Genomic DNA, 17,530 nt, shown 5'->3' with positions numbered 1-17,530 from the left:
GTGAGGCTGTGGAAGGGATTTAAGCTCTGATAAATATTAACTTTTGCATGCATGACTGTCTACATAATTTGCAGGGCCCAGTCCAAAAGGAAAACTCAGGGCCCCTTGTTCAAATCTTATTAGACATTTCCAGATGGTGACAGCAGAGCATTAAACCAAACATGGGGCCCAGCTAAGCATGGAACTTTGTGTTACTGCACAGGTCACATATCCAAGGAGCCTGGGCCCCTTTTCCGTGTTATAAAATTCTGGAACTTAGGGACGTGTTTTATTAATAATTACACTGGCAAAGGGCACCTGGGTGGCTCAGTTGGTTAAGTGTCAAACTCTTGATTTCAGCTCAGGTTATGATCTCACGGTGGTGAGACTGAGCCCTGCATCAGGCTGCACACTGGCAGCATGGTGCCTACTTAGGATTTTCTCTCCCTTTCCCTCCACCCCTTCCCCACTCGCTCACACATGCGCATGTGCTCTCTGTCTCTCTCTCAAAAAAAAAAAAAAAAGAGCTGTACTTGCAAAAGTGAAGGGAAGGAGAGGAGAATTATGAAGAAATGAAAATAAATTTCTGGAAAAGAGGAAGTGAATGAAAGCATGATGACAAGTGAATCAGAAAAAAAAAGAAACTGCGGCCCAAAGTAATTTCCAGACAGATATGCAGCAGAATTGGGAATCGGCTTTCCAGGCACTACGTGGATATGGGGCTGGCAGGTGCAGCGTGAGGAGGTGAGACCAGCAATGCAAGTACTGTATTAGCCGGAGCATGCCATTCACCGTCTCCCTGCCCCCGCAAAGGCAGCCATGTGACTACACCGCAGGCACAAAACTGGGACACCTCCTCTGGAGAGATTTAACCCACAGCCCAGGTAAAATTAATGCTGACCTAGGAAGGAAACAAATACGCATCACAAATAAAGGAGGAAAACAACCACACCCTGGCTATCTAGAAAAATTAGTTCGGATCTTCATGCGTGAATATGAAAAAACAACCAAGAATCACCAGACAGAAAGACCTGCAGTCGTGTGAATGCGAAATCACTGGATAACATAATGGAAAAAGGGCACAAGAAAACACAATTCAGTCAACAGAAGAGAAATCTGAAAATTGTTATCCTCAGAGGGGCACCTGGGTGGCTCAGTCGGTTAAGCCTGTGACTTCAGCTCAGATTATGACTCCAGGTTTGTGAGATGGAGCCCCATTAGGTGGAGACCCTGTGTCGGGCTCTGTGCTGACAGCTCAGAGCCTGCAGCCTGCTTCAGATTCTGTGTCTCCCTCTCTCTGCCCCTCCCTGTTCACTCGTTCTCTCTCTCTCTCTCAAAAATAAATAAACATTAAAAATTTTTTTTTTAAAAAGTGTTATCCTCAGAGATATTTGAGAAGAGTGCGCTCATCAAACAAAAGTTCGGGGCTAATGTAATCAAGGAGGAGATCTTAGGCAGTATTTTTGGTTAATAGCCAGAACTTCTTAAAATTTTAATAGAAGGTTTGGAAGACAACATTAAGATATCTCCGAAAACGTTAAGTAAAAAAAAGATAAATTAATGAAATACATGAGGTGGAAAACAAGATACCTATAGGAAATTGTCCTAGGATGCTGCCCTCTGACAGATTTCCTGAAGGTGCGAAATCAGAGAAAATGGCCGGCAAGACATTTCAAAGAAATAACAGAAAAAAATTTCCAGAGAGGAAGAGAGAAATGAATCTTCAGCTGGAAGGGCCCAAACGGATGCTAAACAGATTAAATTTAAAAAGACCCCCAATTAGATTATGGTGGCATTTCAGAACATGATAAACAATTCAAAGATCACAAAAGCTTCCCAAGAGAAAACAATCGTTCTCCCGCAAAGACTGGAGGAGATTGACACATTTCTGTGCATCAACATTGGAAGCATAGATCGATCGAACTATGCTTTTGAGATCTAAGAGAAACTGATATTGAACCTAGAATTCCATGCTAGGCAAATAAAGGGTTGGGCAAAACAAGAACATTTTAAAACACAGAGCTACTCAAAATTTGTGCCTCCTATACATGGTCACAGAGAAGTTTACTTGAGCGGTACTCCAGCAAGATGTATACAAGAAAGGTCTGTTTAAACCCAGGAACCCGGTTAAAGAAACCACAGATCAGCTCTCAGCTGGAAGAGCAGAAATAATTAGTCTAAGTTAGAGCAGAAAGCTAGTCGGTTCCTAAAGTCTTCAAGAAGAATTGAGTGGATTTAAATCAACGGGAGATACGATAAAGAAGCTTACAGGAAGAAAAAGAAAAGCAGTTAGAAACTCCAGTAAACACACACACACACACAAAATAAAAAACCAACAATGAAAATTGCATTTAAAAACTCATCATTCAATAGAAGGCAAACTAAAATATGTCATAATTTTGAGTGTAGTAATAAGAAAAGAGAAGTCATTTATCTGTGTGTATTCCCCCTCATGTGACACAGAGGTCCGGGACTCCGAGCTGGGTGCTGGGAATACAGACCCCGTGCAGTTCTTGCGTTTGAGCTCCTGATACAGCGGGAGGCAACGACTGCTGATAAATGGAACCTCAATTATAGAAGAAGTACAAACAGAGGCAACTTCTCGCTTCTCCACCTCCCAAGCCCAGCTACAACACCCTCACCCCGCAATCCCCCTCCAAACCTTCCCGCTTCCTCCCAAAGCACTCAGTGCTTCGGCCCACGAACCGAGCCTGCGCCAACCCTACTGCGCAGGCTCCCAGGCGGGTCCGCGCGGATCGCAAACCGAGAGGCATTCCGGGGGACGAACGAACCTCGGGGTGGGGCGGAGTCTCCAGGCCAAGTGACGGACGTGATTGGTCAGCCCCCGGGTACACATTCCTTTGTGGGCGGAGCCTCACCCTAGAGCCACGTCTAGTAAACTGTTTTCCTAATTTGGAAAGGGTCAGGCGCGGGCGGGGCGTGGAGCGGCGAGCCGCAGGGTGTGCGCTTGCGCTGAGCTCCGGGACAGGGCGTGTTCCCCGTTCCGGTCCGCGTTTTGCTCCGAACGAGTGCATCTCTTGCCACTCAAGTGCGCCCTGCGGAAACCTGTGGTTCTCTCGCCCCACCTGTTAGGTGCTGCCTTCCGCGGTGAGTGTGTGTGGTTTGTACTTGGGTTCGCCTCTCCCCGCGCCACCGGAGTAGTACTGGACGCTTCCCACGCTCTAGTTCCGCCCCGCCCCCTCCCTGCACCCGGACCCTGCCGGCCACTGCCCACCATCCAAGCCTGGGGGAAAACTGGACAGTGCCAGCCCGGGGCGTCTCCCCTTTCTCTCCCTGCACCGCCCTGACCGTCGCCCACGTGCTTGTTGTTGTCATTGCTACAGAACATGTCCAAGTCTCTGAAAAAGTTGGTGGAGGAGAGCCGGGAGAAGAACCAGCCGGAAGTGGACATGAGTGACCGGGGCATCTCCAACATGCTGGATGTCAACGGCTTGTGTAAGTTCTCGGGCAGGGTCTTCCCCTTGGAGCCGCTGGAGGGTTTACAAATTTTCCAAGTAGCTGCCGGCCGTGGTATGAGAGGTTGTAAAGATTTACATCCCGCTCCCTGCTTGTCAACCTCGCTTGTGGAGACCTTAGCCCAGAAAGTTTGCAATCAGAATTACGCTCCGTTCCGATTGGAAGATGAACCTGAGAGTCCAGGGAAAGAATCACACAGATAGGTGTAGCTGTACCTCATTGTTATCAATGCTGATCGTTTGCATTTGGGTGGATTTCCCACACAGTGTACTTAATACCCACTTTATTTTCAATTGAAAATCATTTTGGGGGCGCCTAGGTGGCTCAGTCAGTTAAGCGTCAGACCCACTCTTGGTTTCTGTCCAGGTCATGATCTTACAGTTCTTGAGTTTGCTGCTTGGGATTTCTCTCTCCCTCTCTCTGCCCCTCCCCTGTTTGCGGGCAGGCTCGCAAGCTCTCTCTCTCTCTTAAAAAAATAAACATTGGGGCGCCTGGGTGGCTCGGGTCAGTGAAGCGGCCGACATCAGCTCAGGTCGTGATCTCACCCTTTGTGAATTCGAGCCCTTCGTCAGGCTCTGTGCTGACAGACAGCTCAGAGCCTGGAGCCTGCCTCAGATTCTGTGTCTCCCTCTCTCTCTGCCCCTTCCTAGCTCACGCTCTCACTCACTCTCTCTCTGTGTGAAAAATAAATAAACTTAAAAAAATAAAATAAAACATTAAAAAAAGAAAATAATTTTGGAATCATGCTTCCTTTCTCCTAATACAGTCTCTGATCCTTGAACAATTGCCACAGAAAAGTTATGTGATCACTATTCTTATGCCTGGAGTATGTTAAACGTTTCTTGACTCTTTACCCTTTTTTGGCTCTTTATTCTACTTAGTTGAGGCTTTTGTTACCACCTTCTTGTGCTACTGTGATGTCTCCCTAACTTTCCCTCTTCCAGTTTTGCTGAGCCTGTTTACCCACTTTTGTTTTCAAGTGTTGCTTTTCTGCAACATACCTTACTGCGTAGCTCTCTAAACCAGAGATTGCAAAGTCGCCTGTCCATTGGGGCCAGGTGAAGGTGGTCATGGACTTCATAAGAGGTATCTCATCTGAAGGGGGCGGCTGCTACACCTGCTACTCACATCCAAACAATTGTCACCACCTGGGGATGTGGATTTAGTGGTGCCAGAGTTGTTTTTTAAGAAGCCAAGAATCCAGATTTTTATATGAAATTTCCTAAGTTTTAGACGTTGACAACCAATTCCAAAATTTGAAAAATAATTTCTTTATAATTTTTTTAATGTTTATTATTTATTTTTGAGAGAGAGAGAGAGAGAGAGAGCGCATGAGCGGGGGAGGTACAGACAGGGAGACACAGAATCTGAAGCAGGCTCCAGGCTGCAGGCTCCGAGCGGTTAGCCCAGAGCCCGACGTGGGGCTCGAACTCATGAGCTGCGAGATTATGACCTGAGCCGAAGTCAGATGCTCATCCGACTGAGCCACCCGGGCGCCCTGAAAAATAATTTATAGGTGAAATAAAACTCTTCTTCAGGCAGAACGTGGCTTAAGGTTGGACCTTCTCCCTTCAACACTTCTGGTTGTTCATTACCAACAGTAATGCTCCAGGTTCTTTGGCGTGACAGGCAGAGCCATTCTGAATCTGACCGAAACCTACCTTAGTGCCTGTCCTTTCCATGCATTTGTTTTCCCAGCCACACTGAACAGATTGCCTGTCCCGAACCAGGGCACACTCTTTCAGGTCTTTGTGCTTTCGAAGTATTGTTTTCTTCTTCTCCTTCCCCCCCACATCTTTTTACTTATCTGTCAAGAGTTAGCTTAGTCGTCACAGCCTCTGTGAAGCCCTCTCTGTGTCGAGCAAACACCGCCCTTTCTCTGTGAAGTTGGATATGCCTTGCTTCGTGACTCTTGTTACACGGGACTGTGATGTGTTCTTCATGGAGATGTCTCTCGTCCACATTGGAGAGTGGGGGCAACGCTGTCGTGCGGTACTCATACTTGTCTGCTCTATAGTGCCGGGGACACAGTGGGTGCTCAGAAAAGTTGGATGGATCACGGAAAGCCTGACGGATTAGGCCCGAGAGTTGATGAGACCCAGACCAGGACGTGACTTTGGAGAAGGAGGGGAGATATCCAGACCTAAAAGATGATGGATTCCTGGTTAGGCATGGAGAGAGCAGAGTCACCTTTACTGTGAACGTGTGGTTTGTTTGTGCCCAGGACAGATGGGCGTTGGTGCTCTTGAACTATCTCTGCAGAAGGAAGGGGAGCGAGAAGTCCTAGAGTGTTTGTATTTGGTGACCCTAAGATGCCTGCCCTCCAGCTTTAGCTTTTGTGCTAATTAGCATCTCAGCCTCTTGAGATGTGTCGGCCTCTCTCAAGTGGTGATGGCATCTTGGGGGCAGCAACAGAGCCACTGTCCCCGGGACTGAATTGGCAGTTGCAGATCTGGATGTGTGCCTGTGCTGCCCCTTCCCGGCTCTGCTTAAGTCATGGTGACCGCCGGAGGCTCTGCTGTAACCGAGGATGGGGAGCGCGAGCGGGAGGCCTCTCTCTGCTGTACTTGTGGCCCCGTGGCTTTCTGCTCCCCATCATGGCTGAGGAGCTTTCTAGCCCTCGGCTTTGAAGACGTTTCTTGATGTAATATTTATAAGTAGGGAGAGTGGCATAGCTATTTCGGTTCACTCACATTATCTCTTTGAAGCCTTGGCTTTTACTGAAGAAGAAAAGATAGCCACTTGCTTCCTGAGAAAGCTGTTTCCGGTGTAATATCAGGTGGTGCAGAGCAAGATCCTTATTCTCCCAGGGAAGTAGCTTAAGGAAGAGCAAGGCTGCGTCTCGGGGAGTTGGGGGAGTAAATTCGGAGATTTCGACCTCCTCCAGCTTCTGGGGTGTGTGGAGACCCACAGAGTGGCCCCTCTCTGCTGTAACTGCCTGACTTCTGGACTCCTGGAGTCGGGAAGGTTCCAGGATGCCTCCAGAAGCCCATTTCTTGACTGGGGCTCATTTATTGGTAGTACGCATAATGCTTACTGTGTATATTTTAACAATCTAGATATTAAAGTGTTCGACCTGGTTACTTAAACTGTAGCATAAGAATTCCCCTGTTTCTTTACTGGTAAAATTTTAACTGTAACCATGAGGTTTTCTGTCTTAGTATGAAGATTCACCACGGGGAACGATTCATTTGCATGGGTAGGGAATGGTCGTTGTGTCTCAAGTTTTCCCTTCATTATCCTTTACTTTGTTTAGTTTCTCAAAAGATAAGAAATAAGTTTTGAAACTAAGAATGGAGGTTTTGTACTTCCTTGAAATGCGTGAACTGTCTGTCTTTCTGCGTGGAAGAATCGTGTCTTATAAATGCAGCACTTTACTTTCTCTGAGACGGTAAATTGTCTTTAAAAAATATTTTCAGGCGTTCAGGTCCCAAAAGCTTTGATGGGGAAGTCTTCATGGGCCAGAGACAGACATCAGACAGATGCTACTGTTTTCCATCCAGCCAGATTCTGGGTGGAGCCAGCGGCCCCCCGCCCCCTGCCCCCCCGCCTTCAAGTGGGAGAATACAGTGCTTACCAGTGGGGCCCTGGAGTTGCATAGGTTGGGTTCAGATCTTCATACTGTGGAACTTGCGAGAACCTACTTAACCTCTCTGAGTCCTCATCATCACATGGAAATGTAAGTGCCCACCTCGTAGGACCGGATTAGCCACGAGGGCACTGATGCATGTCAAGTGCTCAGCACCTCGCCTGGTACTGCGTGAGCATATAGTGAATGTTGACTTTAATAGGAATATCCAGATAGAGCCCATAAGCCTCAGACGTAACCAGTTCCGTCGCAGTCGACAGTCTGGACCAAGGAGAGCGGGCTCGTCAGGCTGGGTCAGGCATTTGTGTCAGATGTTGACGTTTTCTGTGGTAACTTTACAGATCCCGAAGCATCTGGCACTTTGGCCTAGGATTCCTAAAGATTCGGGTTGCTCTTTCTTTGAAATTACTCCCTCATTTTATTTTCCTTTTTATTTTATTTTTTTTCCTATGTGGCATGAAATCTGCACACACATTCTCCTTAAAGCTTCCAAGAGTAATGGTAGCAATTTTGTTCTCTTTATTGAAGAGATTTCGCTGCAGACCTGTGCGGTGTGCAGCTGTCCTCACCTGGATGATAAAGCCGCTTTTGAAGGGCCCTGTAATCAGCTTCTGTGAGAGCAGAGAATCCCATTAGTAGCCAGGGAGACTTTTTTCATTTCTTTTATTTAAGTCTTTTGTGACTTTTTTTGTTTTTTTTTTTAATCTCTTCAAGTGTATTGCCCTGTGGATGTCAAACCTTTATCAGTTTTTTGGTCGGTTTTTTTTTTCAGGTTAGGCTAAAATATCTTTCAGATAAATTATAAAGAAAAATAACTCACCTTCAAGGCAGTGGTCTTTTTTTTTTTTAATGTTTTGTTTATTTTTATTTTTTTTAACGTTTATTTATTTTTTGAGACAGAGAGAGACAGAGCATGAACGGGGGAGGGGCAGAGAGAGAGGGAGACACAGAATCAGAAGCAGGCTCCAGGCTCTGAGCCATCAGCCCAGAGCCCGATGTGGGGCTCGAACTCACGGACCGCGAGATCGTGACCTGAGCTGAAGTCCGACGCTTAACCGACTGAGCCACCCAGGCACCCCATGTTTTGTTTATTTTTGAGAGAGAGAGACAGAGTGAGAGCAGAGGAAGGGCAGAGAGAGAGGGAGACACAGAATCAGAATCAGGCTCTGGGCTCGGAGGTGACAGCACAGAGCCCGGCATGGGGCTCGAACTCACGAACTGTGAGATCATGACCTGAGCCAAAGTTGATGCTTAACCCGCTGAGCCACCCAGGCGCCCTGAGGCAGTGGTCTTTCTAAAGGACCATGCAAGATAATCAACAAACATAATCATGGGTTTTCTGGAAGGGCTGTTTCACAAGCTCTGTTAAACCTGGACATGGTCACCCCCTTAGTACTTTCTCATCAATATAGGCTGTCTTCGAGGAAAGATAAAGGAGCTGGAGGACATGTCACGTTAGCTATAATTCTTAGTAAGACCTTTCCTTTTTTATTTTTCTAACTTGCACAGATACACCCACCATTGTGTTTTTAACCCTGTGGTATCCTGGCCTGGGAAGCCCTTTCCCCTCTTCTCCCCAGCCAGCCTCCTGTACCCCTGTCAGTGCTTGCTGACAGGCGGTATGATTGATCCATCCACTTCCCCGCCCCGGTGCTGTTTTTAACCCACCATCCCATCCAGCCTGGTTTACATGTCTCCTCTGGGCCTGGTGTGCGTGCCTCTCTTGCCTCTGTACCTGGCATAGTGCTTGGAGAAAGCTCCCCCAGAAGGATTGCTCTCTGCTAAGAGCTGTGCCTCTGCAGGCTAGGGTAGAAAGCACAGCGCAGGGGAGGGAACACGACCCAGGACTCCCCTACACGGCCCCCTCCCTGACTCTCCAGAGGGAAGCCTGGTTACAACCATCAGGAACGTGCTATAAACTGCTCAGTGTTCTAGTTCTGATTTTAGGACAGTGTAAAAACGGAAAATGTCTCATCCAGATAGGAAATAAAGGAAGAAAAAATATGATGCCTTTGGTGTGACTGAACATTTAATAATGAGTCAATTGACGTTGCGGCTTCGGTCAGCCTTGGCTTCTTATTTTTTGGAAGCAGCTTTTTTGTTACTAGCTGTGTAATCTTGGGCAAGTCACGTCATTTCTCCGCGCCTCAGGTTTCTCATCTATAAAGTGGGGATGATGAAAGTAAAGTAGCTACTTCAGAGTCCCGCTGTGAGTCATTATCTGTAAAGTACCTAGTAGGGCATCTGGTGCATCATGTCTGAGTCCGTTTGGCTGTCGTGACAGTGCCTTAGACTGGGCGGCTTACAGGCAGCAGAAATTTATTTATTCTAGTTCTGGAGGCTAGAAGTCCAAGGTCAGGGCGCGGGCGGATTCATTATTCCTGGAGGATTCGCTTCCAGGATTCACTTCCTGGTTCGTAGAACCTCCACATGGTGACTGGAGAATGAGCCTCTCTCAGGTGTCTTTTACAAGGACGCTAATCCCATTCCTGAGGGCTCCACCCTTTTCACCTCATCACCTCCCAAAGTCCCCACCTCCTGATACCATCACAGATAGGGATTAGGTTTCAATATATGAATTTTGGGGCCATACACTTTAGTTCAGTAGCATGGCACGTATTCGTCTTCATCTTCACTATTTCTAATATCTGAAAATCTGTTTTATCCATGGTTGTGTAAAAAAAAAATGCAAAGCAGTGTCTGTTTAGCTTTTAGAATTCTCGGTAATGGTGCTTCTCCAGTGACCTTTGCCTGCTTATCTCTCTGCTGCATGGTGTCTGGGCACCCAGTGCCTCATTCCCCACCCGATTGAGAATTGCCAGGAAGTTAGATGGGCATGTCTGGTGTGACAAGGTCAGGAGGAAGAACCGTGGCCTCACACGGCAAATTCAGAGCCTTGGTCAACGTGGGAGGTAGTTGGGGAGGCAGCAGGGCATTTCACAGGATGTTGGTGGTGATGTGCTTGTGTCTATGGAGAATGACAGGCATTGAAAAATGGTGGCCATTTTCGACTAAGTGAAGTACCACAAATCCCCCAATAACTGTATGTTGAACTTCCTAGCATTTTTTCAGGATGGGTGCTATCCAAGCCAAGTCTCTGGGAGTTTCCTACCTACTGAAACTTTAAACTGTCCATTGATAAATTAATATTTGCTATGTTAAGGAAACTGTGAACTATATAATCAATCTGCAGTAGTTGGATTTTTAGCATCAGAAACTGTTAACACCCACCGCTTTGCGATTACAGCCAGCTCTTAATTGTGCTAATCAGTGCTAAAATCTATATGGTTACTAATTGAGAGCCGCATCACGTCTCCTCTTTCCATAAATTTACAGGAACCTGGTTCAAAGAAATTTTATCTGGTTATAGGAGATCCACTCCTGTAGTTACAGTTTTGCCAAGCAAAAGCTAGAGATGATTTCTTTACATTACCTTTGCTTTGAATAGCACGTTTGGGCATCCTGGTTTATTTTTTATTCTTTAAAGCAATTTCAGCATAAAGATGTGGCTGAGGAACAGTCCATGTAGATGAAATGCCTGGCCCGCAGGGGTCACTGTTGAGACTGTGTTTTCCTCAGGGCTTCTCATGGGACTTCCTGCCCCACGTAGATCAAGTGTCTGGCCGGCAGAGGTCACTGTTGAGCCTCTGTTTTCCTCAGGACATTATACACCTCCTCCCGCTCTGTCATCCAGTGCTACCTAGGCGGTTGCTTCCTTCCTCCTCATGCCGCCTCCTTTGGGTAGAGATAGCCCCCTTTATGGTACTTCCATGAACTTCACAGTCAAAGCAACCTCACCTTGGTTATGTTCTGATTCCCCGTATCTTTAATATTGTCATGTTTCATAATTACCTTGCAGGCCTGAACCCTATTGGAGACCCAGGGGCTTCTGAATGGAGAGGTGCTGACCAGTCAGTGCATTTCTCTCAATGAAACACAAGAGAAATGGAATCTGCAGGGCCCCCTTTGGGCGGATTTCACCCATGTGTGATGCTTACTGATGTAAAAGAGTACTTTGGATTGGAGGTGTTGGTTAAACCAGGAAGACAAATGATAGTATAACATTCCCTGCTTTATTCGTCTGCCAGGGCTTCCATACAAAACCCCGCAGCCTAGGGGGTTACGGAACAGGCATTTACGCCTCGCAGTTGTGGAGGCCGAAAGTCCAGGCTCAAAGTGTCAGTAGGGTTGGTTTCTCCTGAGTCCTCTCTGCTTGATTTAAAGATGGTGGCTCCCTCACTGCATCCTCAGACGGTCTCTCCTCTGTGCGCACACGTGTGTGGTGTTTCTGTGCGTGTCCACTTTCCTCTTCTCAGGAGGACACCACTCAGCTTGGATGACAGCTCACCCTAACAGCCCTGTGTCGACTTCATCACCTTGTTAAAGGTCTTGTCTCCAGATACAGCCCCATTCTGAGACACCGGGGGTTAGGGCTTCAGCATATGAATTTTGAGGGGCCACAATTCAGCCCATAACGTCTACACCAGAGGTTCTGAATGATCTACACGTGTTTATGTCGGGGTGAGTGGTTGTTACACTTGCATTCTATCACCCTGTGGTGCACATGGTAATTGTCAGCATCTTACAGATGGCGAGTTGGAAGGTTATGTAGGGTCTATAAGGTCCCGGTGGTGGGGTACACGCTGCAGTGTGTCGGACGCTTCTGTAACACTGTGGCACGTTTTTGCACCCCTGAAGTACAGTGAGGGCCTGGCTCAGATGTTAAGGAGTGACGATTTCCAGGGCCGACTGGGGCCACAGACCTGACCTCAAGGCCGTCAGTTTCAGAATTCCTTAAAAACACTGCACTGGGCAAGTAACGTGCATTCGGCCAGCCCGTCGGCTTGGAAACTTAGTTTTATCATGCTGTTGCAGAACGTTAATGGTCGAAGAAACCACCAGAAGCAACTTACTCTTTGATCTGGTCAGTGTGACCCTCCCCTTCTATGGTTTTCTGAAACACTTACAAATCTTAACTGAATTTAGTGACCAAATGCGAGATCTTTTTCTGTCGTATATGGATTCATTTCTCCCGTCTTCCAACAGAACGTTAGTTTAAAACGACGAAGTATGGTGCTGGAGAGACTGTGTTGGGGAAATATTGCTTCTTACAAGAAACCTGAATTACATGAAATGGTAACTTTAGTTATAATGTACCTGTACTTTATAAAGCACCTTTTCATTTAATATATTTCTCTGCATATATGTTAGTAATTTCTCTGGACTCAGAATAGTTTGCAATTTTTAGGCCGTACTGAGCCCATTGAAAGGCTGAAAGGCCTACATCACACCAGGTTATTGGGAAGGGACCTTGGCCTCTCAGACCAGAGACTGCTGACGTGCTTTGCAGCCTCAGTATACTAATGGTTTTGCAAATGTTCAGGTGTAAATTGGTTTCTTAGAGCTATAAATACTTAAGCCTTTAGGTCGTGAGGAAGGTACCTGTTTAACCTATTAAATATTTGTACCTTTTAATTTTTTTATTAAAAGGATGAAAAATGATCACGTAATTAAAATACTATGCCATATATACATAGTATAGTAATACACACACACACACAAATGTTCAAACACACATTGCCTACCAGGCACCAGTATTGTACTAAGCTCTCCTTATGGATGAGTTCTTTTAAACCCACAGTTTCATTATGATTGTTGTCTTCATCCTCATCCACTTTATAGCTGAGGAAGCAGATTTAGAGAACTTAAGTTAACTTCCAGTCACACAGCTAATGAGAAAGAGAGCCAGGATTTGAACCCAGGCCGTCAGACTTCAGAAGCTGCGTTCTCAGCTGATGCTGTCTTGCCTCCTGTCACTAACATTTTCGACGGGCGCATGCACATACAAGGACAGAGCGGCTAATTCAGCAGGTGCACAGTGAGCGACCGCTAGCAGTCCGGTTCTGTCGTAGACGCCAGGGTACTGCCGTCTGTGGGCTAACAGTTCGGTGTTGATGTAGGAGCGCATTGGGGGATGCCGACCTGCCCGTGCTCAGGCCGATCGGGCCGAGGAAGCAGGAAAACTTCTTCTTCCTCGCTTACACACACTCTAAAAAAATATCCACTTCCAAAACACTCTTGAAGCAACCATTTGGATAAGTGCACGTGTCACTGTACAGCCTGACACATTCTTAAACCGAGAAACAACACGATTGAGAGCCCGGAAGCCTTTCTTCTCCCAGTCACTGTCCCCTCAAGGATAAACACTGTCCTGACCCTGAAGGCATAGTTTTGCCTGTTTTATCGTTAAATAAAAGACGGTTATATGGGTGTTTAGGTGGCTCAGTCGGTTTTAAGTGTCTGACTCTTGATTTGGGCTCAGGTCATGGATCTCAGGCTTGTGATATTGAGCCCTGAGTTGGGTTTCGTGCAGGGCGTGGAGCCTGCTGGGGATTTTTCTCTCTCTCTCTGCCCCTCCCCTGCGCATACTCTCTCAAGAAAAAAAAATTAAAAAGAGGATTATATGTGCACACTCTTGAGTGTCTGATTCTCTTGCTTAGCATCATGTGACGTTCATGCCGTAAAGTTGGGTTTGGATCCACTGTGTGAGTTCTGCCCCTATTTATTCCTCCACTCTGTTGTTGATGGGCATTTGGATCATTTCCAGATGAGGGTAGTTATGAATAGTGCTGCTGTAAACCTATGAGCCCATGCCTTTGGGTGAACACACACACGGTCATTTCTGAGGGTTGTGGACCCAGGAGTGGAATTGTTGGGTCTGGAATGTGCTCTTACATACTTGTAAACATGGAAGGCAAGATTTCCTCGAATAGGGAAGATACTGGAAACTTCTGTGATGGGCAAAGGGTGAGCATTGTTAATGCATAATGAGATCTCACAGACCGTGCTGGCCCGGCCCGGCCCAGCCGGGCCGTCTTCCCAGAAGGCTTGTTCACACCACACCTCAAGCCTGTCTCTGAGAAGGACCTTGTCTGTTGACCAATACCTTCTATGCTATTAGCTCGCAAACTTGGCTGCGAATTAGACCCTAGGGGACCTTTAAAGTTTCTGATGCTTAGGCCACACCCCCGGCCAATTACATGAGAAGCTCTGAGTGTAGAAGCAGGTATCAGAATTTTTGCTTCCTAAAAGAGTGTGTTTGCCTGCTTGTGCACCATAACTGTGCAGCCATTGTCCTCGTTCAAACACCTGTTGTTCATTTTTGCCCCGTGGGAGCCTCTTCTACTTTGCTCTCCCATCCATTTGACATGGCCTTTCCGTTTGCAAGACCATCTCCGCCAACCTCCTTGCCACGTGAGGTACCAAGCTGTCCCCGATGTGTCTGTCACTTCCTGCCCCAGACCTAGAATCGGCCAGTCCTCTGAGAAACCCTGGTTTTGCTTGTATGTCTTAGTGGGAAGTATTTTAGGCCCGATCTGGGCTCCACGTGTACTTCTTCCTGCTGGGTCATTGGTGGTTTTTAGGCTTTTTTAATGGACATGGCTAAGAAGAGTATGTTTTGAAGGAGAAGATACTAATGAATTCCAATTCGAATGTAGGACCATAAGGCTGTTATTCTTCACGCTCCACATCTGTTTCCTTCTACACTGAGCATCCTGATTCTCGGGGCTACAAACAGTGGTAGAATTGGAATATCTCACTTACTTGGTCAATACCAGGGTTCCCACTGATAGTGCTGAAAACAGTTGTTTTGTGTGTATGCTTTCCCCATTCTCTCCCCCTTCCTTTTTTTTTTTCTCTTTTTAAACTGGACTTTATTTTTTAAAGCAGTTTCTTCTATTATTAAAACCCCCACCATTTCCCCTGTCATTGGCATCTGGCATAAGTGTGGTAATTTATTAAAATTGACAGACCAGTGTCCATAAGTTAACGGTAGTCCACAGTTTACTGTTTACTCTGTGTTGTAACGCTCTGTGGGTTTTAACCAATGCGTAGTGTGGTGCAGGAGACTTTCACTGCCCTAAATATCCCCTCTGCTCTACTTATTTTTCCCTCTCTCTTTCCTTACCTCCCTGCGAACCCCAGGCAACTACTGAAATTTTACGTCTCTGTAGTTTTGTTTTTCCCAGAATGTCATATAGTTGAAATTATATAGTATGTAATCTTTACAGAAAGCCGCCTTTAACTTAGCGTTGTGCGTTTAAGATTCTTCTGTGTCTTTTCTTGCCTTGAGAGCGCCTATCTTTTTTTTTACTTAGAAATTTTTTCAGTATAGTTGACACACAATGTTCCATTAGTTTCAGGTGTACAACATAGTGATTCAATGTCGGTATACCTTACGCTGTGCTCCCTACAAGTATACTTCTCATCTGTCAGGATACAACACTATATCACAGGATCACTGACTATATTCCCTGTGCTGTACCTTTTATACTCATGCCTTATTCTATAACTGGAAGCCTTTATCTCCCTCTTCCCTTCCCTTCCCTCTGGCAGCCATCAGTTTATTCTGTGTTTATAGGTTTGACCTGCTTTTTGCTTTTTTATTCACTTGTTTTTTCACATACCTTTTTATTATTGAATAATGCTCCATTGTCTGGATGTACCACAGTTTACTTATCCATTCACCTACAGAAAGGCATCTAGGTTGCTTCCAAAATTTGGCCAATTATGAATAAAGCTGCTGTAAACATTCATGGGTGATTAAGTATATTTAGTTTAATAAGAAACCGACAAAATGCCTTTAGAAGTGGCTGTACCATTTTGTGTTCCCACAAATGATGTATTAAAGTTCTGTTTTTGCCTGAATGTGGTGATGTCAGTGTTCCGGATTTTAACCATTGTAGTAGTGTATAGTGGTATCTTGTTTTAATTTCCGGTTCCTTAATCACATGAGGTGTGGACAGTATTTTCACATGCTAATTTGCCATTTGTGTATCTTCTTTGATGAGGGGTGTTTCTTGGTCCACTTTTTAGGTGGGTTGTTTTCTTATTGTTGAGTTTTAAAATCGGTGTGCATTAGACAGCAATCCTATACCACATACTTACTTTGCATAAATTTTGTCACAGTCTGTGGCTTTTCTATTCATTTTCTTACCATTTTCTTTCACCAAGGAGAAGTTTTAAATTTTAATGAAGTCTCACCACCTTTTTGCTTTTGGATAGTGTTTGGTGTTATGAATAAAAAGTCATTTCCAAATCTAGGGCCACCTTGATTTGATTTTTTCCTTTCTTTATTCTAAGGTTTTGCATTTTACCCTTAGGTCTGTGATACATCTTGAGTTCATTTTTGTAAAAGGCGTTAAGTTCTGTGTCTAGATTCTTTTTTTCTTTGAATGTGAATGTCTAGTTGTTTGAGCACCCCTTGTTGGCAAATTACCTTTTTTTCCACGGAATTGCCTTTCTCCTTTGTCAAAGATCACTTGACTGTATTTGTACCTGTCCGTTTCTGGGCTCTGTTCTGACCATTGATCTGTTTGTTCTTTTATTAGTACCATGCTGTCTTTATTACAGTGGCTTTATAGTAAATTTTGAAGTTGGGTAGTATCAGTTTTCTGAGTTTGAGTTTGCTTTTCTTCTCCAGTATTTTATCGGCCATTCTGGGTCTTTGGCTTTTTCATATAAAGTTTAATTTATTGACACCATTTATAAAGTTAATTTATTGACATCCACAGAATAAACTTGCTGTGATTTTTGATCGGGATTACATTGCATCTATGGATGTAGGGTTCTTCATGATCCTTTATTATCCTTTTTAACATTAATATGATCAGTAGTGATGACCTTCCTTTTATTTCTGGTTGCCTCCAAAATTTGGGTCTCTTTTTTTCTTCCTGGCTAACTTGCCTGAAGGTTTATCAATTTTATTGATCTTTCAAAGTACCAACTTTTGGTCCCAGGGATTTTCTCTACCGGTTTCCTGTTTGCAGTTTCTTGATTCCTGCTCTGGTATTTATTGTCTCTTTTCTTCTGTTTGCTTTGGATTTAATTTTGTTCTCCTTTTTCTGGTTTCCTAAAATGGAAGCTTAGATTACTCGTTTGAGATGATCATTCTTTTCTGATATAGGCATCGATGCTATAAACTTCCCAGTAAGCACTGCTTTTGCTGGATTCCACACATTTTACTAAGCCATAGTTCATTTTCACTTAGTTCAAAATATTCTAAGTTTCTCTTGAGATTTCTTCTTTGACCCATGTATTATGTAGAAGTACGTTGTTAATCTCCACGTATTGGGATTTGCTGGGTATTTTTTGAATTACTATTTTCTAGTTCAGTTTCATTGTGGTCTGAGAGCATACTTTGTATGATTTCTGTTATTTTAAGTTTGTTCAGGTGTGTTAGATATCCGGAATGTGGTCTGTCTTGGTAAATGTTCCATGTGAGCCTGAGAAGAATGTATATTCTCCTGTTGATGTATTCTGCTGAGGAAGTATTCTACAAATGTCAGTTAGGTACGCTTGATCGATGCTGCTTAGTTTTTCCTTTTCTGCCTATTGGGCCTTCAATTACTGATAGAGGGGTGTTGAATTTCTAACTTCCATAGTTGATTTGCCTGTTTCTCCTTGCAGATCTATTAGCTTTTA

The 17,530-nt window shown here is 45.0% G+C and overlaps 1 protein-coding gene across 6 annotated transcripts in view; it reads left to right on the top strand.

Moving 5' to 3' along the window:
* The first annotated feature begins 2,903 nt into the window (after positions 1–2,903).
* The window catches only part of RSU1 (Ras suppressor protein 1), a 274,063-nt gene continuing 259,436 nt past the window's right edge, over positions 2,904–17,530 (top strand). For 2 of the 6 annotated variants that reach the window (XM_053225357.1, XM_015077841.3), the window contains exons 1-2: positions 2,904–3,087; positions 3,324–3,435. In XM_053225357.1, coding sequence (XP_053081332.1) covers positions 3,327–3,435 — 109 coding nt within the window. In that variant the 5' untranslated portion in view covers positions 2,904–3,087; positions 3,324–3,326. The remainder of the gene's footprint in view (positions 3,088–3,323; positions 3,436–17,530) is intronic. The other 4 variants (XM_053225356.1, XM_053225355.1, XM_027073524.2 and 1 more) reach the window with 4 other exon arrangements.

The sequence above is a fragment of the Acinonyx jubatus genome, chromosome B4 (assembly GCF_027475565.1).
Source record: "Acinonyx jubatus isolate Ajub_Pintada_27869175 chromosome B4, VMU_Ajub_asm_v1.0, whole genome shotgun sequence".
Classification (NCBI taxonomy): domain Eukaryota; kingdom Metazoa; phylum Chordata; class Mammalia; order Carnivora; family Felidae; genus Acinonyx; species Acinonyx jubatus.
This window is presented reverse-complemented; position numbering and strand designations above follow the sequence as displayed.